The 26429-nt window shown below is 40.3% G+C and overlaps 2 protein-coding genes across 2 annotated transcripts; both read right to left on the bottom strand.

The window, feature by feature from the left end:
* Nucleotides 1-2172: 2172 nt before the first annotated feature.
* LOC113150110 (GTPase IMAP family member 8-like) lies at nucleotides 2173-12254 on the bottom strand. The gene is made up of 5 exons (XM_026342499.2): nucleotides 12137-12254; nucleotides 11130-11191; nucleotides 5037-5093; nucleotides 4218-4862; nucleotides 2173-3883 (listed from the first exon to the last, which is right to left on the bottom strand). Exons 2-5 carry the CDS (start codon nucleotides 11146-11148, stop codon nucleotides 2238-2240), a joined length of 2367 nt encoding a protein of 788 aa, XP_026198284.1. The 5' UTR covers nucleotides 11149-11191; nucleotides 12137-12254; the 3' UTR covers nucleotides 2173-2237.
* A 1943-nt stretch (nucleotides 12255-14197) lies between these two features.
* Nucleotides 14198-20018, bottom strand: LOC113150526 (GTPase IMAP family member 8-like). Its single transcript, XM_026343073.1, is given in 5 exon segments — nucleotides 14198-14885; nucleotides 14887-15808; nucleotides 15898-16599; nucleotides 18358-18957; nucleotides 19979-20018. Coding segments are annotated over 5 exon segments (2952 nt in total).
* Nucleotides 20019-26429: the final 6411 nt, after the last annotated feature.

Raw genomic sequence — 26429 nt, 5'->3', positions numbered from 1 at the left:
TTTACATTTACATTTAGTCATTTAGCAGACGCTTTTATCCAAAGCACCTTACAAGTGAGGAACAAGGCAAGCAAACAAAATCTAAGTTAAGAAGAAACAACATCAAAGCAAAGTGCTATCAAAAAAGTGTTTCTGTTTCAAGAGATGTGAGAATGAAAGGGTAGAAAAGTTTTTTGTTTTTTTTTTAAGTGCAGAGGAAGATGTGTAAGAGTTCTGTTTTCAGCAGTTTTTTAAAGATTGCAAGTGAGGTGGCTGAGCGTGCAGAGATAGGCAGCTCATTCCACCATCGTGGGATCACTGAGCTGAACAGTTTTCCTTGGTGTCGACTGTGTGGTGCTGGTACCACCAGACGACGTTCCCTGGTTGAGCGCAGTGGACGGGAGGGGATGTAGACCTGAACGATTGAATTGAGATAAGATGGAGCTGTGGCGTTAACCACTCTGTAGGCAAGGGACAGAGCTTTGAACTTGATCCTTGCAGCCACAGGAAGCCAGTGCAAAGATCTGAAGAGCGGTGTGACATGAGACCTTTTTGGTTGATTAAAAATGAGGCGTTCTGCCACATTTTGGATCATCTGGAGGGGTTTGGTCGTGGATGCCGGTAAACCCATCAGTAGTGCATTGCAGTAATCCAGGCGAGATAAGATCAACGCCTGTACAATGAGTTGGGTTGTGTACTCCGTCAGGTAGGGTCTGATCTTTCTGATACTGTGGAGGGCATATCTACATGACCTAGAGACTGTGGTGATGTGTTCCGTGAAGGTAAGCTGGTCATCAATGATGACCCCCAGGTTCCTGGCTGACTTAGTAGGGACAATCACCGCAGATCCCATACTTCCGCTTCACACCCAGACCTCTTGATGGGTGACGTGCAGAACTCTTGTCCTGTGTATCTCTGACAATGACGTCTTTCCTCAGACTCGTGACACTCTCTTTTTTAACATTTCCTCGCCTCTACAGAAGTTTGTCATCAGGACCGACTCCCTTTCTGGTCTTCTCTTCATCCTCCTTATAACTTTCCATACTCCTCCTACATCCACACTAATCCCCCTGACTTCCTGATTCACTGTCTATGCCTCATCCAACTTACTCCAACCCTAACCCATTTTTGGGAAGAGTAAACAAAGTTTATTGTCCTTCACAGATGATAACACACTTTCTGTGAGACAGTACTCGTGTTGGTGCTTGGACTTTATTCATCTGTTACAATAATTAATCCACACATCAAATACAGTACAGACCATCAAACATCTGATTAATTATGGTAATGTAGTTCTCCATCATGTGATGTCTGTGATTTGGCTGTTGCAGAGAATTTGTCTCATCATTGTAGTTACATCATCTTTTTTCTCATATTTAGAAGAAAACAAAGATTATTTTAACAAAACAAAACCTCTGAATTCACTTGTTATTTTTTATTGTTAGTTAGTAATTACACACATATTAGGTTTTTAATAAAATACAACAGAAGAAAAAATAGAACACAGCTTTTCTGGGATAAAAGTGTGTCTGCAGAAACAGCAAGTATTTTAACAATATTTAACCTTTTGAAGATCTTTTGTATTGTTTTACTTTTACTACACTTTGTGGAAAATACTAAAACAAAAGGATAACAAATGTTCCAGTTGACTTTTAATAAGGAGAAACTTTACTGGAATACTATTATTGTGCGATTAGAAAGAATATACCCTCACCTATGGTCATGAGCTTTGGGTCATGACCGAAAGGACAAGGTCGCGGATACAAGCGGCCGAAATGAGTTTCCTCCGTAGAGTGGCTGGGCGCACCCTTAGTGACAGGGTGAGGAGCTCAGTCACCCGGGAGGAGCTCGGAGTAGAGCCGCTGCTCCTCTGCATCGAGAGGGGCCAGTTGAGGTGGCTTGGGCATCTGTTTCGGATGCCCCCGGGACGCCTCGTAGGGGAGGTTTTCCGGTCCTGTCCCACCGGGAGGAGGCCCCGGGGAAGACCCAGGACACGTTGGAGGGACTATGTCTCTCGGCTGGCCTGGGAACGCCTCGGTGTCCCCCCGGAAGAGCTGGAGGAGGTGTCTAGGGAGAGGGAAGTCTGGGCATCTCTGCTTAAGCTGCTCCCCCCGCGACCCGGCCCCGGATAAGCGGATGAGAATGGATGGATGGATGGATAGAAAGAATATATATATATATATATATATGATATTAAAGTACAGTAAATGTGTTTTGCTGTTACAATACTTCTACAATAAAATCGATACGTGTACATCTCATAAAATGCAGCAGCTTGAGTTTTCTTTCGAGAGCTGCTCCATCAAGTCACTGATCTGTTTGTCATGTTCTTTCTGCAGATCATCTTTTTGCTTCTTATCCACACGTTTCATTTCCTGTTCGTGTTTTTTCAGTAAATCATTAATTTTTTTCAGATTTTCTCTCTTTTTGGCCACACATTTCATCATGTCTACTCTGTCTTTAAGTTGCTTCTTATGCTCTTCATCTTTTTCTTGCATTAGTTCATCATTTTTTTCATCTTTTTCTTGCATTAGTTCATCATGTTTTTCATCGTTTTCTTTCATTAGTTTCTCATGTTTTTCATCGTTTTCTTTCATTTGTTTCTTATGCTCCTCATCGTTTTCTTTCATTAGTTTCTCATGTTTTTCATCTTTTTCTTTCATTTGTTTTTCATACTCTTGCTTCTGAGCTGTTAATTCATTGTATTTCTCTCTGAAATCTGATGCTTGTTCAATTTCTCGCTGTTGCGTGTTGATGAGTTTCTCTTGTTTTATTACTTTATCTATTTGGGCATGTGTAAATGTTTTAGTTGTATAGTACTGTGGTTTATCTTTGTTCAGTTTTATTTCCTCCACAGTGTCCAACAGCTCAGAGATCTGCTTTCTGTCCTTGATGTTGACAACAACATATCTTCCTCCACAGCTCTGACAGAGCTCCTGGATGTCTCTGTTCTCTCTTACAAAGTTAACAACATCTGGATCTGTAGGATCTGACTCCACAGTGAACAGAATCATGGTGAAGTCATTGACTATAGAGCTGAATGTGTTCTGGATGGTCTCTAACTCTCCCTTGTCTTCATCAGTGAGGGGACCCACAGGTAGGACCAGGATGAAGGCATGGACCCCCTCAGGATCACAGAGGGAGATACTCCTGAATGATTCCTCCATCACTGTCTCCTGAGGTTTTCCATACAAGGCAGGCAGCTCCACCAGGGAAACCCAACGTCCACACAACTCTCCCTGATTCTTAACACACTCTGATGAGTTGGAGACTGAATGAAGCTCTGTCTGATCTAAAATGGTCTTGGCTGCTGAAGACTTCAATGCTCCTCTTCTACCACACAGAACCAAGTTCAGATGTTCATCCTTTTCATTAATCTGTAGAAATCCTCCGTTGTTCTCAGTCACTATATTTTCTATTTTTTGCATTAAATCTTCATTTTTTAAAAAAATCCTTTTGTTCAGATTGATTCTGTGCTGCCTTTGTTCACAGTCTTTAATCAGTTTTTTTACTGACTCATTCTCTTTCCCCTTATGTGTGATGACGACCATTGAGTATTTAAAAGCATCTTGATCAAACAAACTCAGGATGAACTTCAGTCTTCTTCTGTTCTTCTCAGTGAATTCAGAAGGTTTCACTAACAGCAGCAGAACATTTGGTCCAGGAGAACAAAGAGTCACACAGTTCTTCATCTCTTCTCTCACTGCTTCCACAGACAGACTGAACATGTCTGGAGTTTTTACTACTGTTACTGGTTTTCCTCTACACTCTCCACTGGCAGACACACAGTGTTCACGTGAAGGGAAATTCGGTGTAGAAAACTCTTTTGTCCCAGTGATGAAGTTTCCCAGTGTTGTTTTATTATCATCTTGTTTCCCAAACATCACAATCCTGAGTCCATGTGCTGTGAAAAATAAATAAACAAGTTTCAATATTACCTTAAAGATTAAGTATAGTTTCATTACACTCTACTAATTTCCCACTTCCATTGTTATCATTTACTACTATTTTACAGGAATTAATAGCCATTAATTACAATGTCTTTGTTCTATTTGTGTCACATTTCTCATCAGATGTGTTAATAGTTTTTATGTTTTCTATTAGTCAAAACCAGTTATTGCAGGATCCCAGATAGACTTCAGTTCTGTAAATGTAGGATTGAAAATCTGTCTCATTCTTGATCTAATGTTCAAACTTCATCATTTGTCTTCACATGATAAGAATATTCTTGAACTTACCAACAGGTTCAACAGGATCCACTTTAACACTGGCTGCTCCTTCTTCTTTCAGACTTTTACAACCACTGAATAAATCAGACTTTACGTCCTCAAATACATCACAGCTCACATGATCTCCATGGTTCTCTTCCACAATCTGGTCCATGATCTTTAACAGCTCTGGACGTTCAAGGTTTTTCTTCCACAACATCTTGTGTCTACATTTCCTCATAATGTCTCCTAACAGATGATGCTGCAGGTATTTTACTGTGGAACCTGAACTCTCCTCTCTGGGTGTTGATATCAGCACCAGTGAATGATCAAATGATTCAGAGCTGAAAAGTTCAAGGACTCTACAGAGTCTCTGTTTCTGTTCCTCAGTGAAGTCTTCAGGCTGTAGAACCAGCAGGAACACATGAGGTCCAGGAGCAGAGAGTCTCACACAGTTTTCTACATGTTCTGTCAGTTTGTCTTCAGTGATTTTAGGATGCAGCAGATCTGGGGTGTTGATGAGAACTATTTCTTTGTCCTCAGTCAGTTCACTGACCCTCAGACAGTAGTCTGGTGCTTGTTCAGTGTTGAACACAGTTTGTCCAAGTAAACAGTTCAACACTTCTCTTTGATCAGACCAGCTGTTCCCCAGCAGAACAACTCTCAGCTCAGACACTGATAAGAAAATTATTTCTAGAATTAAACTCATTATATTACCGAGAATACATAAATGTGACATGTATTGATATTTTTTTTCCTTTTACTTGCCTACATCAGACATTTTTAGAGTTTCCACTGTTAAATATTATAATTTCAGATCAACAAAACAAACTGTTTAGCTTGACTCACTGAGAGGCGGCGTTTCAATGCTGCTTCTACGTTTCCTGGATCGTCCATCATCTGTGACTGTGAGGAAACACAAAGATACAAGTAATTTCTTTATTTTGTCCACATCTGTTCTCTAATTTTTTCTAAAATCATTCAGATGTGCAAAGATAACTGGCGTCTTCATTAACAATGATTTAAATTAAGTCTCCTCTGATGTTTGGTGGATTTCCAACAGATGATACATGAATGAAAACAGTGAATGTGGAAACACAGTAATGTTAAGTTTAAGTTTTCTGTGTTTTTTGTAGTTTTTCTTTCTTTTTCTTTAGTTTTTTGTCTTTTTAACTGTTGTTGTACAGTCTGGTCTTCATAGAGGGGGGGTAGGGTTTTTTTACCGGGTTTCTGTGCGCTTTTGTGTCCGACCGGCGTTCGTTGGGCGGCGTGCAGGTGGAGGTGGAGGTATGCTCTTCACCGGCCTGAAAGTGTCCGCTGCCTCCCGGTTCTCGGTGAATGAGTGTGTGTCCGCTGTGGTCGGTCCACTAAGTATTAAATCAGCTGCAGGATGAACGGCTCCGTCGTTCTTTTCCTCGACAGCGTTGATAAAGTTCACGGCCTGGTTGAAAGTGGTGTTGTGATCAGTGACTCCTTTGTTTCTGTGTCTCCTCTCACTCAGCCCTCTAAGAAAGTGACTCTGTCTAATGTTCCTCCGTTTATCAGTGACGAGCTGCTGTGCAGAGAGTTGTCCCGACACGGGAAGATGGTGTCTCCTGTACGGAGGTTACCGTCGGGATGTACACAGCCAGAGCTGCGTCACGTCATCTCCCACAGACGTCAGGTCTACATGGTTCTGAACAATAAGGACGAAGAACTGAACCTGGTGCTGAAGCTGAGGGTTGATGACTTTGATTATGTTCTGTTTGTGACATCTGAGACCATGAAGTGTTTTGGCTGTGGGAGGGGAGGACATCTCATCAGGGCCTGTCCTGAGAAGGCCGAAGGGAGGTCTGATGGTGTCCATGATGGGGTGGAGCAGCCAGCAGGGGGCAAAGGAGGGGAAGAGGTGGACGGGCAGGAGCAAGATGGAGGTGAAGGGCAGCAGAATGAGTCTGAGGCAGGTGCCCTGGGGGGTGACCGGGCTGAGGTGGTGGTGACTGATGCTGCTGATCGCACGTCAGCTGTAGAGACAGTGAGTAAAGGGGAGGTGGTGCCGTGTGCTGAGGAGCTGCGGACTGAACAGGACGCAGTGATGGACGAAGGGGACAGTTGTCCCACAGTACCAGGGGGTAAAAGGAAAAGTAAAACTACTGTGAACAGCTCCCAGGACCAGTCTGGGGCTGTGAAAAAGGTCAGAGGTCGAGGCCTGAGGAGCCTGAAGGCAGCCGAGTCGGACTGTAGTTGGGTCGACGACTCTCCCGGCACTGATGCTGAGATGTCCGGTTCTAATTCCTCCCAGTCTCAGAGGCTGGGAGGAATTAGAGCGTACAGTGTTGACAGAGTTAAACTGTTTCTGTTACGGACTAAGAACTTAAAGGGCGTTAAAGTTGAAGATAATTTTTCTGATAAAGAACTGTTTGTGACCTCGGTCCGTGGTCAGATGAGGGGCAGAGGTAACGGGGGCTACACAGACCAGGAGGTGTACAGACTTAAGAAAATAGTGTTCAAGCTGAGCCAGGAACCTGAGGATGATGGAGGGTTGTTCTAAGTGCTCACTCCCTGCCCTGGTTTTCCTGCTGTTGTTCTGTGGTTGTTTTCTCTTCTCTCTCCTCATGACTACTTTCAAAATTGGCACCTTGAATCTGAACGGGGCCAGAGACCTGAAGAAGAGAATGGTTTTATATGAACTAATGAAACTGAATCACATTGACGTGATGCTAATACAGGAAACACACAGTGACGGCAGTAATGAGGTTGACTGGCACAGGGAGTGGCCTGGACAGGTGGTACTGAGCCATGGCAGCAGCAGCAGTGGGGGTGTAGGTATCCTGTTTTCTGGATCCTGCCCTCCTGTCTCCTTCACTACATCTGAAGTGGTTCCTGGCCGACTGCTGGTCCAGGCAGTGTTTGAACGTACCAAAGTGCTCTTGGACAATGTTTACGCTCCTAATACAGGAGCAGAGAGACTCCTGCTCCTCAAGGAAGTGAACTCTGTTCTAATTCGCTGTAACTGCAACGATTACTTGTTCTTAGGTGGTGATTTTAACTGTACTGCGAACGACCGTCTAGACAGGAACCATATCGAGCCTCATCCTGCATCTGGGCGTGTTTTACAACAGGTAATTGAAGCTCATGAGCTGGTCGATGTCTGGAGGAGCCTCCACGGCTCGGACAGACAGTACACGTGGTCCCACGTGAGAGATGGCATGATCTCCTTAGCGAGACTGGATCGTTTTTATTCCTTTAAGCACCAGATGAGTTCTTTCAGGTCCTGTTCGATCACACCTGTTGGTTTTACTGATCACTCCATGGTTTTGTGTCATGTTTTTATTAATAACATTAAGCACAGGAGCGCATACTGGATTTTTAATGATTCACTGTTGCTTGATGAGTGTTTTAAAGATGGTTTTAGGCTCTTTTGGAAGACTTTCAAAACCCAGAAATCTGATTTTATGAATCTTAGACAGTGGTGGGATTGTGGCAAAGTCCAGATTAAGCAATTCTGACAACAGTACACTCTCAATGTCACTAGAGACGTTACCAGAAGTCGATTGAAGCGCTAGAGAGTGATATTGTGGAACTGCAACTTTTGGCAGATTCCACGGGAAACACAGGACACCTTGACGTCCTCAAATCCAAAAAGGCTCTTCTTGCCAGCCTACTGGGCAACAGAACACAAGGCGCACTGGTCCGGTGCAGGTTCCAGGCTGTTGCTGAGATGGATGCTCCCTCCTGCTTTTTCTTCAGTCTGGTAAAGAGGAATGGCCAGAGCAGGTACATCCACGGCCTGCGCTCCTCTGTAGGGGCTGTGCTGACAGAGCCTGGTCACATCAGGGGGAGGGCTGTGGAGTTCTACAGAGACCTGTACAGCAGTGAGTACACTGAGGACTTGGTGCACTATGAGACTTTCTGTGGTGGTCTTCCCCAGGCCTCTGAGGAGGTTAATGTGATGCTCAGTGAACTTTTTTGTTGAGGTGGTTACTGCCACAGATGTCGTACAGGTGGAGGGCTCTGGTGATCAACAACTTGGTGGCCAGTGGGCTCTGGCACCGCCTGGCCTGTGTGGACCCCCCTGTTGATCTTCTTAAACGGGTTCCGTCCATTATTGTGATTTTTTTCTGGGACCAGCTTCACTGGGTGCCACAGTGTGTTTTGTTTTTGCCCAAAGATCAAGGCGGTCAAGGTCTGGTCCACTTGTCCAGCAGAGTGTCCGCTTTCAGACTGCGTTTGTCAAGGTTTCTTCTGGACCTGAGGATGTGGTCTGGAGACCCGTGGCCTCTGCCATTCTACGAACAGCTGACACGCTTCACCTTGACTCTGTGCTGTTTTTAATGGACTCCACTGGTTTTGATATTTCGGTTTTTCGATCCTGGAGGGTTTTAGGTGGAGGAGGCTGGAGCCTTCAGTCTCCCTGTACTGGCTTCTGGCTGAGCCCCTGTTATGCGGGGCCCGGTTGGCCGTCCACGATGGCTCCTCTCCGGGTCTGACTCCTGCCCTGCTCTCTTCAGAACTGACAACGCTGAAGCACCTGGTTCACGTGGCTGATCCTGACCTGGGAAACGCACCGGCCATGGCCTCGGCTTTGGGTCTGAGATCAGCCCGGGTTTTAGAGAGGATTTTAAGACTGGTCCTGGCTAGACTGTCTGCTGATGAGCAGCAGATGCTGCAGGATTACTGCAGTGGCGTGGAGAGTCCGGATGAGCGAGATCCTTTTCCTGAACTTGGTTTTACTTTGGACTTTAGGGATTCGAGCAGGTGCTTTGACCTTTACACTGTCACGGGGACGACTCTGGATGCCTGCTGTGCTGTGGAGTTGAATAGAGTCCAGCTGAGGCGCAGGGAGGACACAGTGTGGAGGAGGAAGCTGGTTCGAGAAGTTGGTCTGCAACCCGTATGGAGGGTCCTCTACAACCCACCCCTGAACAAGAGAACTGGAGATCTTCAGTGGAGGATCTTACACGGGTCGATCGCTATGAACTCTTTCACCATCAAGATCAATCTGGCGGTTTCCTGCAGCTGTGTGCACTGTGGCCTGCCGGAGACTGTTTTCCACTGTTTCATGGATTGTGACCGGCTGCGTGAGCTGTTTGAGTTGTTAACTGTGATCTTTGAAGGTTCTAGTGAAACTTGGACCATGACTGTTTTTATCTTTGGGGCTGGGTACTGCAGAGCAGACGCCACGAAGCGGCAACTGCTGAACTTCTTGTCTGGTCAGGCCAAACTTGCGATTTACAAGACCAGGAAGGCCGAGGATCAGGAGGTCACCTCTGTAAACTAAGGATTAGTTTATTTTCAACAGAGGCTGAACCCTCTACTTATTGATGTGTTTATTTATCTCTGTCCTTATGATGTTTTGGTCTGTGACATGTTTTTGATTGTTGGTTTGTTTACTCTGAACATTTGGTGAATAAAGGCTTTTGCAAATTCAAATTGAATTCTCCTCTCTGTCGTCTGTATCTCTCTCCTCTCTGACGCGTTCTCGCGTCCACTAAATAACTACCGTAAAGATAGAAATTGCTGCGCCGATTAAAATTAAGTTGTCCCGATAGATTTGGAATCAAAAAGTTCGGTTTTATCTGTAGCTCCGGGTCCGTATGGGACAGCTTCTGGGCCTGGACACTGTACCGCAGTCCGCCTTGTTAGTGACCCCTGTTTTAGTTGCTTAAATCAGACAATCAGACACTGTTAAATATTATAATTTCAGATCAACAAAAACTCTACAGTTTGACTCACTGAGAGGTGGCAATGAAAACACTGAATGTGGAAACAGAGTAATGTTAATTATTCAGACACAGCTTAAGGTCTCTGTCATTTGGTGGAATCTCCATGATGGAGCAGATCAGGTGAACTCATAACACTGATCCTGAATATGCAGAGGGAGAAGCTTTGTTTTTTTTCATGATATAAAAATGTTGTTGCACATTGCTGTTTGTATGAGATAATTGTTTGTTTCATGAGACACTAGAGTCAAATAAGGGAGAAAGTTGAGGAAGGGTTCTGTCTTCAACAGTGTTTTGAATATTGAGAGTGAGGCTGCTGAGTGAGCAGAGTTTGGAGCTCATTCATCCATCATGTCACCACTGAACTGAACTACCTGTCATGATCCTGTCCCAAATTACTGGTCCTTGCTTTCATTTTGCCCTTCTTTTTCAGTCCCTGTCCGGGTTTCTTTCTTTTTCTTCTTGTATTTTTTTTCGTTCAATCTGTTTTCTCCAGTCATTTTCCATCTCTGCTATAAATGCTTCATTTCCAGTTCTGTCTCTCTCTCCCCTGCTCACTCTGAATCCTTATCTGGTTCACCTGTCCACTCTCCTTTGCCCTGATTGTCTGAGCTCTTTCACTTATGGTTTCTATTTAAGAACCTCCCTGTGAGCTTGTCAGTGTTTCATCCTGTTTTCCAACCACCTACCTTTCCTTCCTGACCTTATTTGAACCTGGACTTTGAAGCCTCAGCTTTGCCCTTTTGTCTTTTAAATTGTATTTTTACTGGATATTTTATTAAACATTGCATAGGCCCCACAAAACTACCATTCAACAGTTCTAATAATTTCTTCAATGTAAATAAAAATCCCCATATAGAACCAGGTTCTGCAGAACTAAACTTCATATGTAACAGAGAATCTGTCTTTGTGGTTTAGGTTTCAATAAACCATTAAGACAAATCAAATCATTAGATTTAATGAGAAAATGTTAAATTGCTCCATCAGTACAGCTGCAAAGCATGAAGGTCAAACTGAGGAAGGAAAATAACTGATAAATATCAAATAACGTGATGAGTTTTTCAACTGTTCCTTTCAGAACTTAATTCTAACTTCAGACAACTATTAATTACATGATTCTGTTCAAGTAAAGATTTAACTCAGAAACTCATTAAACATCTGAAGAGTATAATAAGAGTTAATTTATAACAGGTGTAATGTGTGGACAGTGACAGAAGACAGTGTGTAAACCTGGACTCACCTGGTGCTGCGGACGCCATGATGTCACTCTGCTGACATCAGCTGGTACTGAAGCTGATTCAGCTGCAACAGAGGGAAGAATAAAAAGAAGTTAGATTTTAATATGATAAACTCAAAACACACACACGTCTCTATGCAATAGTGCTGAGGTGACGTACAGTCTCTTCACAAACAATTAATGTTTTAATTCTTCATCTTCCTGAAAAATAACCCACAAAGAAAAAGTGAATATTTGTACTTTAAATTCTGGAAATTAAAGTTCTGAACAACTTGAAATCTCTCTTTTACAAAAGTACAGTAACTGTGTGTGAATCAGGAACCAAATACTTCAACAAACTGAGAAATAAAAGCGATGTTTTGTGTTAACAAAGTTGTAATTAAAGATTAACAGGAGGAAACAAAACTAGATTCACAATAAAATTCATAACAGATCACATTAGAATGAACATGGAAGAAACAATCGATTATGATGTGATTATATATAACAGAAAATTGTACAGATAGTTGTCCTTTTACATCTGTTACTGTCATTAAACTGCCATTTGTTATAACTTAAAGTGACTCTTGTGAAACTTGTGAACCAGACTTTTATCCTAGGGAGTCAGATAGCATGCTCAGTGTTTAGTTACAAGCAGAAAAACATCTCCCTCCCATCTACAATCTATAAAAAGAACTGTGTTAGATTGTTGGAGTATGTTTCTGTCAGCTGCTGTGCTGAGGAATGCAGCAACAGAAATCAAGTACTGTCTTATTAATGTCATCGATGGTTCTGAGAAGTTTGTTTCACAAATGTTTCTATCGATAACACATCACAAACTGACTCCAACTCTTCTGCTTTTTTTCTTCATAAGTTTTCAGGCTGTAAAAACGACTTGTCAGTGAAGTGAACACGTTTCATATCAACTCCTGACGGTCTGTTGATCCATCTACAGTCTGATCACTGACACTGGCTTTATTCTAACGTCTGGATGTTGAAGTAATGATTAGAGTTTGTTCAAGTTTACTCACCGATTTATTCCTGTTGCGCCATCACTGATCACTGCTCCGAGTTAAAAGTAAAAGTAAAATGTTTGGTGTCAGTTTGCAGCAGCTGTTCACATGTTTCCACATATTCAACAGTAGATCTGACGACACAAGTTTGTAGAAACAGAATCATCTAATACTCACTGAATCTCTGCTGTTGGAGTTGATCTTATCGTCTGGTTGATCATTTGTGGTCCAGATTTATTGAAGCAGACAAACTTGTATCAGTGTTATTTGACATGCTGCCATATTAATTTCTAAATTGGAGAACTGGGTGTTTCCATATGAAACAGAGCAGGCTGTCGTTTTTTATTTGGCCACTAGATGACAACAGAAACCTGTAGATGACACATTCACAGTACTTTGTGTGTACTAGTATATTAATGTACACCAGTGTTTACTGCATATCACTCAGATACACTGTCAAGGAAATGGACATTTAATGATTTAACAGTGTGAGGAAATAATTCAACAGGGATTCTGACACAGAGAGATAAACTCCAACCTGCTCCCTGGTTAGAGACAGAACACCTCAAATAACAGCACTGTGACTGATTGAAGAGGTTCAAGAGTCATATTCAAGTTTAATTCATGTTTCATTGTCAGCTGTCTGAGGTGGTTGTAGATACTAAACCACCTCAGACAGCTGCAAAGATAATACAGTTGTTTAACTCATTCAAGACAGTATTTAGAGTATTTACCTCAGATACATCACAGCTCAAACTGTCTCCATCATTCTGTTTCTCAACTAGGTCTATAATTGTAAACAACTGTGAACTTTGTAGCTTCTACAACAACAACTAATGTCGACTTTATATTCCACCATTTCATGTCATTAACTTTGTCTTTTCTCTCTCCTGTAGTTGTGTTTCCTCCGTTCTTTCTCTCTCTGTACTGCTGCAGGTCTCCTCAGCCTTGGAGCTGTATATATAGTATATATCTAACTCACTGTGTTTCATATTTTTCTGTGTCATGTAAATGACATATAGGAAACAACTCTACTGCAACTCTACTGTATTGACTCAGCTGGAACAGTCACAGATTAAACCGTTCAACCGTCAAACTCATTCATATATATATATACATATAGATCAGTTTACTGTCTCTGAAATTTTGTGCCTCTGTACATACGTTTAACTCTCACAATGTTTTTAGTGGCTGGATAGTGAAGTAAGACTGTGGTTCAAATCCACAGAAGTCAAACCACTCATACAGAGTATTAACATAATTCATGTTACCACAATAAACAGTGATCAGAATTGATTGATTAGTGTAAGATGAGTCAGGGAATATTTTGAAGGCCCTTTATTGTAAAATGTAGGAAAACTAGAGACGTGTTTAAGACATATTTTTCTTCTGTCTCTTCCTGTTTGTCATTAATTCAGAAACACGTAGCTGAAATCAACAGGTTAATAATACTTATGATGTTTATAGTCAGTTACAACATACAGAGTGACAGAGACACTGTGTTGTTCTCACAACACGTGAACTTAGTGTAGCTAGACAGCCAGCTAACAAAAGGTAGAAGACTACATACAAGGCTTGCTTTTCTTGTTTTTACTGGAGTTGTAGTGAACTGAGGAGCACATTGCTCTCAACTACACTTCTATCTTGATCTTATGCTATTTTATCTTTGTAACTGAAAGAAACAGAAAGAAACTAAATGAACAAATAATACATAACGTTACACATTGCGTAGGTTACACTCTTGACTTGAGTGAAGCTAATTCTGATAACATGCACACGTTATTTATTACATGTTACATTCTTCTAATGTCCATAAACATGTTCATACTTACAAAGACAAATGTTTCCCAAGGCACAAACGTATAGAGCACATTCAGCATGTACATGAACTACTTCGTTTCACTGTGGAAACTGTACCGACAAAGAAAATACATCAAAGATGTACTATTAAACAGAGAGTGGAAATAGTTTTTAGCTGTCACAACTTACTCTTATTCATTTATCACTTATGAACTAAACCATTAACTCATTCATGCTTTTGACTGAAAGGCATGACAGACACATTAAATCATTTCCCCTTCATAAAATACAACAGGGAGATTTGGTCTCCACTTGGTTCAGCAGTTCCTGGATCAGGTCACTTATTTCTCTCTCGTGGATTTTCTGCAGGTTTTCTTTCTCCTCCTGATTTTCCACTTTCTTCTTCTGGTTTTCCTGCAGGATCAGTAGCTCTTTGATTCTGGTCACATTTCCACTCTTCCTGGTCACACACTTCACTAAGTCACTGATTTGTCTCTGGTGATTTTCCCTCCTTTGTCTTTCATTGCAGACTGAAAGCGCCTTCAACAGGTCGTACTTTTCATCTTTGTCCTTCATTTGTGTCTCATGCTCTTGTTTGTGAGCTGCTAAGTCTTTGGTGTGTTTCTCTTTGAATTCATTCAACTCTTCAGCTTTCTTTCTGGCTTCCTCTTCATGTGTCTTCTGCAGCTTCTCCATTATTTCCTTGTAGTTGTTCTCTAATTCATTCTGCTTCTTTTCCTCCCACTCTTTTCTGGCTTTATCTTCGTCTCTTTTATTCCTTTCGGATTCTTCTCTTTCCTGTGCATATTGTTGTAGAAGCTTTTGAAGTCTTTGCTCCTCGTGTCGCCTCTGTTCGTCGTCTTGTGTTCGTTTTTCCCACCACTCTTTTCGTTCTTTCTCCCAGGCTTCTCGTTCGAGCTGCAACATGTCTCTTCGCTCCTTAAGCTCTGACTCTTTTTTTTTCTTCCCACTCCTTCTGCTTGGTTTCATCATCTCTTTTCCTCTTTCTCTCTTCTTCTTCTCTAGTTTCTTGTTCTTTCCTTCTCTCCTCACGCTCCCTCCTTATCTTTTCTTCCATGTCCATCAGTTGTTCATCTTTCAGTTTTCTCTCCTGTTCAATTGCAGCTTTCTGTTCTTCCATTCTTCTTTTTATGGCTTTTTTCTCTTCCTCATATTTTCTTTCCAGTTCTTCTCTCTCTCTCTTCATTTCTTCTTCTTTCTCCTTCAAGATTCTCTCCACTTCTTTCTTTATCGCTGCTTCAGCTTCTTGCAGCATCTCATTAGTGAAGTAGCTGCCTCCATTTTCCTTCACCATGGTGTTGATCTTTTCTATCAGTTCACTGACTTGTTTGAGGTTGTTTTTATCATAGTTATTAAACACATGGTATCTTCCACCACAGTCACTGATCAACTTCTTAAAACAATCATCACATTTTGTTTTGATGTATTCTTCAATCGACAGCTCCTCATGTTCCAGTTTATCTCCTCCAGTTAAAAGAACGATGGTGAATTTCTCTGAATTCTTTCCGAAGCCTTCCTTTATAAGTTTTAACGTCTCCTTCTCCTCTGGTGTGAGTCGACCAATCTGTAACACCAACAGGAAGACATGTGGTCCTGGAGCCAGAAGACTGATACATTTCACCATCTCATCATTAACTTGTTCATTAGATAAGGTTGAATCAAACAGACCAGGAGTGTCGACCACAACAACAGGACGACCGTTAACTTCACTCTGTTCTTTCTGACATTGTTTAGTGACTGATGTTTGACTTAGTTCAGCTTTAAACTCTTTTCTTCCTAGAATAGTGTTTCCTGAAGAACTCTTTCCACAGCCAGTCTTCCCTATCAGAACAATCCTGAGACTCTCTGGACTCTGCTCCTCTTCATCACCTGAAACATCAAAAGAAAATAATATAGTAGCTTTAATTATTTAGAATACTGTATGTTTAGAAAAGGTATTTAAAACAGGAAGTACTTACATGTGACAATATTGTCTTTCAGCTTCCTCAGTTTAGTGTGTAATGTGGTGACGTTTCTCTCTAGTTGTAAAACATTTTGCATTTGGACACGAGTAAATGTTTCTGTTGTAAAACTACATGATTTATTTCTGGACAGTCTAACTTGGTCCACAGTCTCCAACATCTCCTCTCTCATCTTCCTGTCCTTGATGTTGACAACAACATATCTTCCTCCACAGCTCTGACAGAGCTCCTGGATGTCTCTGTCTCTTCTTACAAAGTTAACAACATCTGGATCTGTAGGATCTGACTCCACAGTGAACAGAATCATGGTGAAGTCATTGACTATAGAGCTGAATGTGTTCTGGATGGTCTCTAACTCTCCCTTGTCTTCATCAGTGAGGGGACCCACAGGTAGGACCAGGATGAAGGCATGGACCCCCTCAGGATCACAGAGGGAGATACACCTGAATGATTCCTCCATCACTGTCTCCTGAGGTTTTCCATACAAGGCAGGCAGCTCCACCAGGGAAACCCAACGTCCACACACCTCTCCCTGATTCTTAACACACTCTGATGAGTTGGAGACTGAATGAAGCTCTGTCTGACCTAAAATGGTCTTGGCTGCTGAAGTCTTCAGTGCTCCTCTTCTACCACATAGAACCAGGTTTAAAGCTGGTTTGATGGGTTCAGACATCTCTTCAGTGAGGTGGAGGAAGGTCCCTTTGTTTCCATATAAAATGTTCTCAATCTTTTCCATCAACAGTTTCTTGTCATGATCAAACATGTTGTAGCATCTTCCTCCACACTCCTTTAACAGCTGATTTACAGTGAAACTTGTTTCTTTCTCTTTGTGTGTGATGATGACCATTGAGTATTTAAATGCATCTGGACCAAACAAACTGAGCGTGTACTTCAGTTTTTCTTTCATCTTTCATCTTGAATTCTGAAGTTTTGACTAACAGCAGTAAAACATTTGGTCCAGGACGGGACAGATTCATACATCTCAGCACCTCTCTCTTCACTGTGTGCTCAGGCAGACTGAACAGATCTGGTGTTTTAACTAACTGCAACTAACTGCCATCTCTCCTCTTCTCTCTCTTTCCCTCTCCCTCTCTCTTTTCCCTCTTCCTGTCTCTCTGTCGAGCTACACGTCATTCCACCCTTTGCCCTCTGGACCTGTCTGACTCGTCCTGATGCCCAACTTCTGGCTGGAGATCTTGTCGCCTGGATCCTCCGTTTGCCCTATGGGATGCGTTTGGAGACCGGATTGGTCAAGCTACTATGATGTCGGTCTTGGCCTCGGCGGACGTCGGAAGCTGTTTCTTGGAGGTCTCGACTCAACGCTCGATAGTCAAGGAATGGAACAAGTCTGCCTGCAATAACTAACTGGACTCCATATTAACTTAAAAGACTTTAACTGTTATACTGGACTGCTGCCTACACAGCATGTAATCACCCATATGAGGATGGGTTCCCTGTTGAGTCTGGGTCCTCTCAAGGTTTCTTCCTGTTGCCTTCTCAGGGAGTTTTTCCTTGCCACTGTCGCCCTCGGCTTGCTCATCAGGGACAATCTGATTATTATGATTCTTACACATTCACTGTTCATGTACTGCTCTTTGGTTGTGTAAAGCTGCTTTGTGACAATGTCAATTGTAGAAAGCGCTCTACAAATAAAAAAAAAAATAAAATTGTGTTTTCACCACTGTCACAGAGCTTCCTCTCCACTCTCCACAGGTGGCCACACAGTGTCTGATAGGTTCAGTTTTTTTTTAATGAAAACCTTGATCTCCAATCAGGACATTGCCAAGTTTTGTCTTTTTGTCTTCACTTTTCCCCACAAGCACAATCCTGAGAGGAGACACTATAAACAACAGAGAGAAAAACAGGATCTAAGTGGTGGTTTGACCATTAGATGGTGACAGATGGTGAATGTCTCTGCTCTGAAAGGGAGTTCTCAGTAAATCAGAGCAGCAGTTTTCTCTGAACTTAAATCAGTTTCTCCCTGGTGAATAATTTCTAGACCTCAGGTAAACAAAAGTTAAGTTACAGTACTGGAAGACAAGTCTTCATAGTATTAAGCTCTACTGCTGATAATTAGTTTTTGTTATGTTAAATGTAACTACAGAGAGTACGAGGTACATAAGGCTCTAAAGTTTATGTTACTACATAAACTACACAGTATTTAAACCAGATGTTGCTCCTACACTCACCTCTCACAGCTGCACTAAAATGCTGTTTGGCATTAATTAAACACATTTGTCTTCAGTAAATTTCATCTACTTACATTGGTCGACTGGATTTAACGCTGCTGATGAAGTATATGATGTAAACCCTGTTTGAAGACAAAGCTGCTCATTACAGTACATCAACTTCATCTTCACATATTAGTGAATGTGAACATTATAGATCAAGTATACTCACAATCAAAAACGTAGTTTTTTGCTGTCACTAAACCCTGAGTAACATGGTCCCTGAGACTGGCTGCTTCTTCATGACCACTGGATAAATCAGACTTTGCGTCCTCAAATACATCACAGCTCACATGAGCTCCATCGTTCTCTTCCACAATCTGGTCCATGATCTTTAACAGCTCTGGACGTTCAAGGTTTTTCTTCCACAACATCTTGTGTCTACATTTCCTCATAATGTCTCCTAACAGATGATGCTGCAGGTATTTTACTGTGGAACCTGAACTCTCCTCTCTGGGTGTTGATATCAGCACCAGTGAATGATCAAATGATCGATCACCAAAGAGTTCAAGGATTGATCGTAGCCTCTTTGTTTGTAGCTCAGTGAAGTCTTCAGGCTGTAGAACCAGCAGGAACACATGAGGTCCAGGAGCAGAGAGTCTCACACAGTTTTCTACATGTTCTGTCAGTTTGTCTTCAGAGATTTCAGGATGCAGCAGATCTGGGGTGTTGATGAGAACTATTTCTTTGTCCTCAGTCAGTCCACTGATCCTTAGACACTGGTCTGATTTATTCTCAGTGTTGAACTTAGCTTCTCCCAGTATAATGTTCCCCACTAAACTCCTCCTTAACCAGTTGTTCCCGAGCAGAACAACCCTCAGCTCAGACACTGAAATGAGAAGTATTCTAATTATTAAAATGTTAAATATTGTTTCAATAGATAGAGTTGAATAAATAATACATTGATATACCACTAATTTACTGTATATACACTGTAATGTAAGTATTACATTTTTTAGTTTTTGATCTGTTAAATCAGTTCGACTCATTTGTAGGCGGCACGCCTCCAATGCTCCTTCTGCGCTTCATGGGTTGTAGTTTCTCTGTGACTGTAAAATGGGAAAAACACTCTTTTTCAGTCTACTGTCTTCTGAACATGATCAGGGCACAGATCACACAGGTTCATTCAAATGTGCAGTGATTACTGGTGTCAAAGGTTCCCCACTCTTTATGAAGGTGTAAAGTGTGCACTAAAGGTTTTATGATTCAGAAGATGGAATAAGAAATACACAATCACATGTAAGACACAGTCAGTGTTTTTGTAGCTGCAGTAGACATTAAGTTACTTCATGGGGGCATTAACTGTCTCAGCAGACTGAATCACATGGTAACAGTGTAAAACTGACCCACACAATGTTTTCACCATTAACTGGGACTTTAGCGAAATCTGCAGGACCACAGCTTAAACAGTCAAATAGGAAAACACATGAAGAAAGTGACAATAAGAACTACAATATGGGGTTTTTGGATCAATGTAGCTGTAGCGTGAGACTCAAAATCAATTCATCCATCAAATACTGACACTGTGTCAAACAATGGTTAAAGCCTGTGGGCGTTTCATAGATACGTGCAAGGTACCCTATCCTGTCAGTATGTGGCCTCCAACTGGTCAAAAGGAGGCGACTCACTGAAAAAACCTTTTGAATATTGCTGGTTTTCTGTAGTACTGTAATTTAACTGAAGAATTAATAACTTAAACTTTTATTAAGTGTTGCATTTCAAGAACTTTAAACAGCTTAATTCAGGATCCACAGATATGATTTACGATGTGAAGATTACGTTATTATAGTGAGAGAAGACGTTTATTAAGAAGTGTATAATTCAGACTAATAAAGTCTGACTGGACCCACCTGGTGCTGCAGCTGCCATCATGTGTTCTGCTGAAAACATCGTGTGGAAATAAGTCGGACACTAATTCAGCTGCAAAGAAAAAAATAAAATACCAAAAATTTACGTTGCAGTTTCTATTTATGTCCAGACTCATATTCTAGTGAGTTCATCCAGGAGTTTCTGAAATACTGAACAAGAGCAATTTGAAGCCACAGAGACTTTGGCCTTTCACCAATAAAGACACAAGTTCACTCTTGAGTCTGTGTGGACACAACTTTGATTAGATTTTAAAATTTTATTAGATGAACAGAGGCATGAAAACAATAAAGACAGCATAAGTAAAGGTCAAAAAGTGAAAAAAGTTTCCTTTAGTGTGAACTATTGTCAGTAAAACAAGCAAAAACAAGAAATTAGCTACAACGAATGATTTCACACGACCTTAGATAAAGACTTTGTTTTAAATCTCTGTTGTACCTTGAAGCTGCTGTATGTTTTAAACTCTTCCTGTTTCAGACCGTAATCATGTGACACAGTGAAACGAGGTTTTGTTAATCGCGTTTGTTGTTTTTTATTTGGTTTGGTTTATTTTTAGGAGATAAGATAAAGCACTTAAGTGCAAACTGACTGTTTATTCCTAAATCTAAGATAAAATAAAAATTTGACACTCACCTGAAAGTGATGACCAAAAACAGACTTAATGAATCGATCATTCTTCTGATCGATCAGTTCCCACACTGCTTGTTTTATATAATCATTTCTGTCCATCTGGTTTTAGCTGAGTTTACTCCCGAGCTGAATCTTTGGCTGTGCCTCCACAAAAACTTTAAAAGCAAAAGTTAAAAGTGAAATTAAAGAAACTGCGTTGCGCATGTTCGGTGTGTGGAGACAGCAGTAAAGTTGGTTTGAAGTTGGAGTCGAAAGTAGTTTCACTTCCACAGTGAAATTAGTGAACTACACATTTAGAGAAGTTTCTTTTACTCACTCTTATTATATTTACTGATAAATTTCTACCTTTGGTGAACTGTCCATATTCATGTGCTGGTACCTTCTACTACAGGTAATAATGATGATTATTCTACAGGAACTTCTTCATGTCACCATCTGATCCTCTTACTGAAATAAGAACAACACAAAATGAAGGAAAAAATAATCAGAGGTGGGTAGAGTAGCCAAAAGTTGTACTCAAGTAAATATAGCTGTACTTCAAAATATTATTACTCAAGTAGAAGTAAAAAGTAGTCATCCAAAATATTACTCAAGTAAGAGTAAAATAGTATTTTTGGGGAAAAGACTACTCAAGTACTGAGTAACGTTTCATTGTTCTTGTTTATTTTCTTAGAAACTATGTAAACACTGCAGCCAGTTAAAATGATAATGCAGACATTTTAAATAATAAAATAAAATGAATGAAATAAATAAATAAAAATAAATGAGTAAAAACATATCACAACATAAAGAATATGTTTTTGAACAATAAAACTTTTCCAGTATATATTGAGTTGTCCTCCAAATGGCAGCAAACAGAGGGTTCACTTTACAATAATCTGTGTCTGTATGTTATATGATTTTCACTCTATTGAACTACTTCAATAGTAGTTTTTAAAGGTTCTTGGAGTGAAGTAAGTGAGTGAAATAATAAAATCCAAGATATAATAAAATCCACGACACAGACACAAACGCTACAGAATGGAAACTGTCCATATAGGATTTAAACGTTATTAACGATATAATAAACAAATCGTTTTACACAGTGACTCTACCACATGTCTGTATTTACTTATCCAGTAGAACAAATTTAAGAAACTTATATTTTTAGCCTCTAGCTAACTTGCTAATTAAACATGCTAACATTACAACACTAAATGAAACAGCTAAACGTACCACGACATTCCTCAGATTAGACGTAGAGTTTTATACTCTGAAATGTCTTTGTCTGTTTTGACAGATAAGACACAGCATGACGAAGCTGTTCAAACATGTTTTTAACATGAGGCCAGGTTTGTTCATCCTCTTCAGTTGTAGAGAGCTCCGCCATCTTTGATCTTATAGGACTGACGACTTTTTTCCCGCTATGTCGAATGTTAACGGAGTAAGAGAAAAGTTACTTCTACACAGAAAAACTAAAGTAAAAGTAAAAAGTATGGTGCAGTAAAACTAAAAAAAAAGTACTTTTTAAAAAAAAAGTTACTTAAGTACATGTAACAGAGTAAATGTAACGCGTTACTACCCACCTCTGAAAATAATTAATACGTAATTAGTATTTTGCTTGTAAGAGGAAAGGACATCTGTTACTGCTAAGTGAACTCAGATACAGTAAAAATAAGAGTATATGTTTTAATTCCTCTTCTCCTGTATTATTCTAGTGTCTCCTCTAATATTCTAGTGTCTCCTGTATTATTCTAGTGTCCCCTCTAATATTCTGTTGTCTCCTGTAATACCGGCACCGGTCCGTGGGTCAAAAAGAAAACAGAAATACATTATTTCTGTTTTATTTATTATCTGATCTAAACGATGTTATATATTAGAAATGTGCCTGATTCTCTCCTCCACATGTGTCTATGACTCACTCTTGATGCCTCGGCCACATGTCTAACCCACATCCTCTACTTTCTTAAAGGGGCCACTCCTGCCTGTAACACATCATATATTACCACTAAACTGAAACTCCCAAGCTGGTAAAATGAACAAAAAAGGTTTCTTGGTGCAGGGTAAAAGAGCCAGTGAGGAGACAGAATAAGAGCCTTCAATGCAGCAAAAGCTGCAACAGACAGAACCAGGAGTCCTACTGGAAATTTAGATTTATTGTGACGCACCAAGTCCTCTCAGCATAATATCTGGTGACTGGCGACCGACTCTCTGATGAGGAATGAAGTCTTAAAAACTGCGTCTCCACTTTATTTTAAACGGAAAAATCTCACCCCTATATATTTAGAAAATACCAGTTTTTATGAATTATTTTATTTTGTTGTTTGTGTTTATCCGCCACACCTTAAAGGCTGCTTCGTGAAAATATTATCTGACATTAAAACGGTCCGTGGCGCAAAAAAGGTTGAGGACCACTGTTCTACTGTAACTGACTGACCCCATTAGTAAAAGGTTCAGATCCTGGAGGTTTTAAAGCTGCACACATTGCACAGTAGACATGCTCATCAGAACAGAAACAAATTCACCAGGCATATGTCAGGACCAGAGGACTTTGGGTCTGTTCCAATCAGACACCTTATCCTATTATAACCCTGTAAACAGCCAACAGTGTGAATAGTGAAGTATTTACACATACCTCCAGGATTTCAAGGGCCAGGGCTCACCACTCTTTTTTCATATCCTTTTTTAAAAGGATTCCATCAGTATTATTATAATACATCTGAACCAGTCATTATTATTGGATAAGTCAGTTACAGTATGGTACAGTAAGGGGGGGTGAAAAATAAGGAACTTAACATGAAGCTATGGAAACCAATTAGAAACTATAGTACTATGCAAAGTAGGATACCAAAGGAGTGTGCCCTCTGTGAGATGTGTAGCTGCACATGTTAAAACAGAGTCTGAGTAAATATGTCACATGACAAAGAAGTTAGTGAGATTTTATATTAATACAGACAAAATGATGCATTGCAGACAGTTCCTAACTCTGTGGAACTTTTTGCAGACCATTCACAGTCACACCTGGGCCTTTTAGAGTCACTAACTAAGACAACATGCATGTTTCTGAACAGTGAGAGGAAGCTGGAAAGAACCCACACTGTTACTGTGGAGTGGAGCTGCTGTAATCACTGGGTCATGTTACAGCTCCACCTGCTGGACATAGATTATCAGACCCTGGTTCTCAATGCACAGACACATTTACACTGTGGACACAGTGAAAAACAAAGTTCAAAACTGGCTGACAGGAGTGAGATCAGAATCACATGAAGAGTGAACTGAGAACAAGAAAAAAAACATTCAACAATAAGAGATGTAAGATACAGCCTAACAAAGACAGAAGCAACAATCCTAGATTTTGCAAAAACATATGAAAAAAAAACAACAAAAAACATAATGACACAAACAAGCACTTTAAATCAGCTGGTAAAACGTTCAAATTACTATGAGTCAATTTAAGAATCCAGCTTTGCAGATCAATTCATTTTATTTGTTGGATCATATACTGTGGTTGGCGGCTTTGAAGATAGGATGTGACACAATGTGGGAGCTGTAAGAGTTTTACAAATAGGAAAAATAAGTTAGTATTATATATTAATCATTATTAATTATAATGTTTGAAAGAGCCAAGTTTCAGTATGAATAAATACATTTGGCAAAGTTTCATTTATCCAATTAACTGATAACTGAAGGAACAAGTGAGAAAGGTGGATTAAGGGGGTGAAACACCACCAGGTCTTGTCTAATTAGACGTTCAGTACTATAGATAATGGAGCTAATGGTGGTGCAGAGACTGACACTTCATCAATTAGTATAATTTACTTTAAAAGCAAACAAGACTTCTGCTCAACACTAGAAAACTAACACAAATAATTGTTTGTGATTTTACTGGATTGTTCACATCAGAAATAAAAACAAACCTACATATTAATTGTAATAAATAGACTTTTTACTTTAAAACATAAACAATGTAAATATAACAGTGAGTAACATTGTGATCTCACCTTTCTACAGTCTAATGACTTTTTACATTCACTCAACGTTTAGAATTTTATTTATAAGGTAAGTAGGAACTATAGTAATTCAATAAATGTAATGAAGTAAATAGTACAACATTTTATTTCCCACTGCAAAGACTTGTACATTAACCAATATTCACCTGTTTGTTCATACATGATGATCTTTTTTATAAAGTTAAAGCTGTGAGCTCTGATGTATACTGTGCTTGTACAGTACTGTGTTGATGCTCAAACTAATCATTATTTATCATGTTCAGTTCAGCTGTAGTTTAGTTTTATTTATTTAGATGAACAAAATGCCCTGTCTGTAAAACTCAACATAGAGAATACTAAAACCATTTTCTGCAGCCACAGCTACATCGGTAAAGATGGGGATGAGATGGATTTTAAAAAATTCACTTACAAGTTGTAGAAAACTATTTCAGATGTCTCACAATTGTTTGACCTACATTAACAGTTAACCGTGTTAATAGATTAATATATTCTATTCTATTACTGAGTTAAATTCAGACAGATTAAAGGTAGAGAAGCTCTGAAACCAACAGCTTCACCTGCTGGACATAAGTGAAAACACACTAGAGGTCATGGTAGATCCTCAGTTTAACGATATAGTGACTGTAGAGATACAGAAAGTGGACAAACACAATGCAGCATGATTTACTATTTGTGATTATTATTATTATTATTATTATTATTATTATTATTATTATTATTATTATTATTACTATCATTATTATTATTATTATTGTTATCGTCCTTGGTACAAAGTAATTAAGTAAATGTACTTAATTATTGAACTTTTGGACTATTTTAAGGTATTTCTACTTTTATAATAATGTATACTTTATTGATCCCCTTGGGGAAATACTTGAGTATTTCAATTTTCTGCTGGCTGCACCACATTTCAATTCAATTCAATTCAATTCAATTTTATTTGTAGAGCGCTTTTTACAATTGACATTGTCACAAAGCAGCTTTACACAACCAAAGAACAGTACATGAACAGTGTATGTGTATGAGTCATAATAATGTGATTGTCCCTGATGAGCAAGCCGAGGGCGACAGTGGCAAGGAAAAACTCCCTGAGAAGGCAACAGGAAGAAACCTTGAGAGGAACCAGACTCAACAGGGAACCCATCCTCATATGGGTGATTACATGCTGTGTAGGCAGCAGTCCAGTATAACAGTTAGTGTCTTTTAAGTTAATGTGGAGTCCAGTTAGTTATTGCAGGCAGACTTGTTCCATTCCTTGACTATCGAGCGTTGAGTCGAGACCTCCAAGAAACAGCTTCCGACGTCCGCCGAGGCCGGGACCGACATCATAGTAGCTTGTGACCAATCCAGTCTCCAAACGCATCCCAAAGGGCAAACGGTGGATCCAGGCGACGAGATCTCCAGCCAGAAGTTGGGCATCAGGACGAGTCAGACAGGTCCACAGGGCAAAGGGTGGAATGACGTGTAGCTCGACAGAGAGACAGGAAGAGGGAAAAGAGAGAGGGAGAGGGAAAGAGAGAGAAGAGGAGAGATTGCAGTTAGTTGTATTCACAGTCAGATAAAGTTTGAGGTGAATGTATATTTAGTGTAGTGCAGCAGGGACTCCGGCAGGACTAATTATGACAGCCTAACTAAAAGGGTGGGTTCAGAAGAAAACACAGACATGAGGGCGCACTGGGATGTAGAGCAACCGAACACTTCACCATCAACAAACCCGAGTGATCAGTGAGAGTTGGGAAGACAGCATCTAAACATACCAGTTCACCATAATGCTCTACGTCCATGAGTCCTTCCCAGATCTATTTACTCAAATGCT

Source organism: Anabas testudineus, chromosome 9 (genome assembly GCF_900324465.2).
Source record: "Anabas testudineus chromosome 9, fAnaTes1.2, whole genome shotgun sequence".
NCBI classification, from domain to species: Eukaryota; Metazoa; Chordata; class Actinopteri; order Anabantiformes; family Anabantidae; genus Anabas; species Anabas testudineus.
Note: the sequence above shows the minus strand (reverse complement) of the source record. Positions and strands in the feature narration are given on the sequence as shown.

Excerpts from the sequence above, each read along its gene's own strand:
- LOC113150110 (XM_026342499.2), bottom strand. Across the intron at positions 4,863-5,036 it reads CATTGAAACGCCGCCTCTCA|TGTCTGAGCTGAGAGTTGTT; the intron begins GTGAGTCAAGCT and ends TTTTCTTATCAG. Across the intron at positions 3,884-4,217 it reads GGATCCTGTTGAACCTGTTG|CACATGGACTCAGGATTGTG; the intron begins GTAAGTTCAAGA and ends TATTTTTCACAG.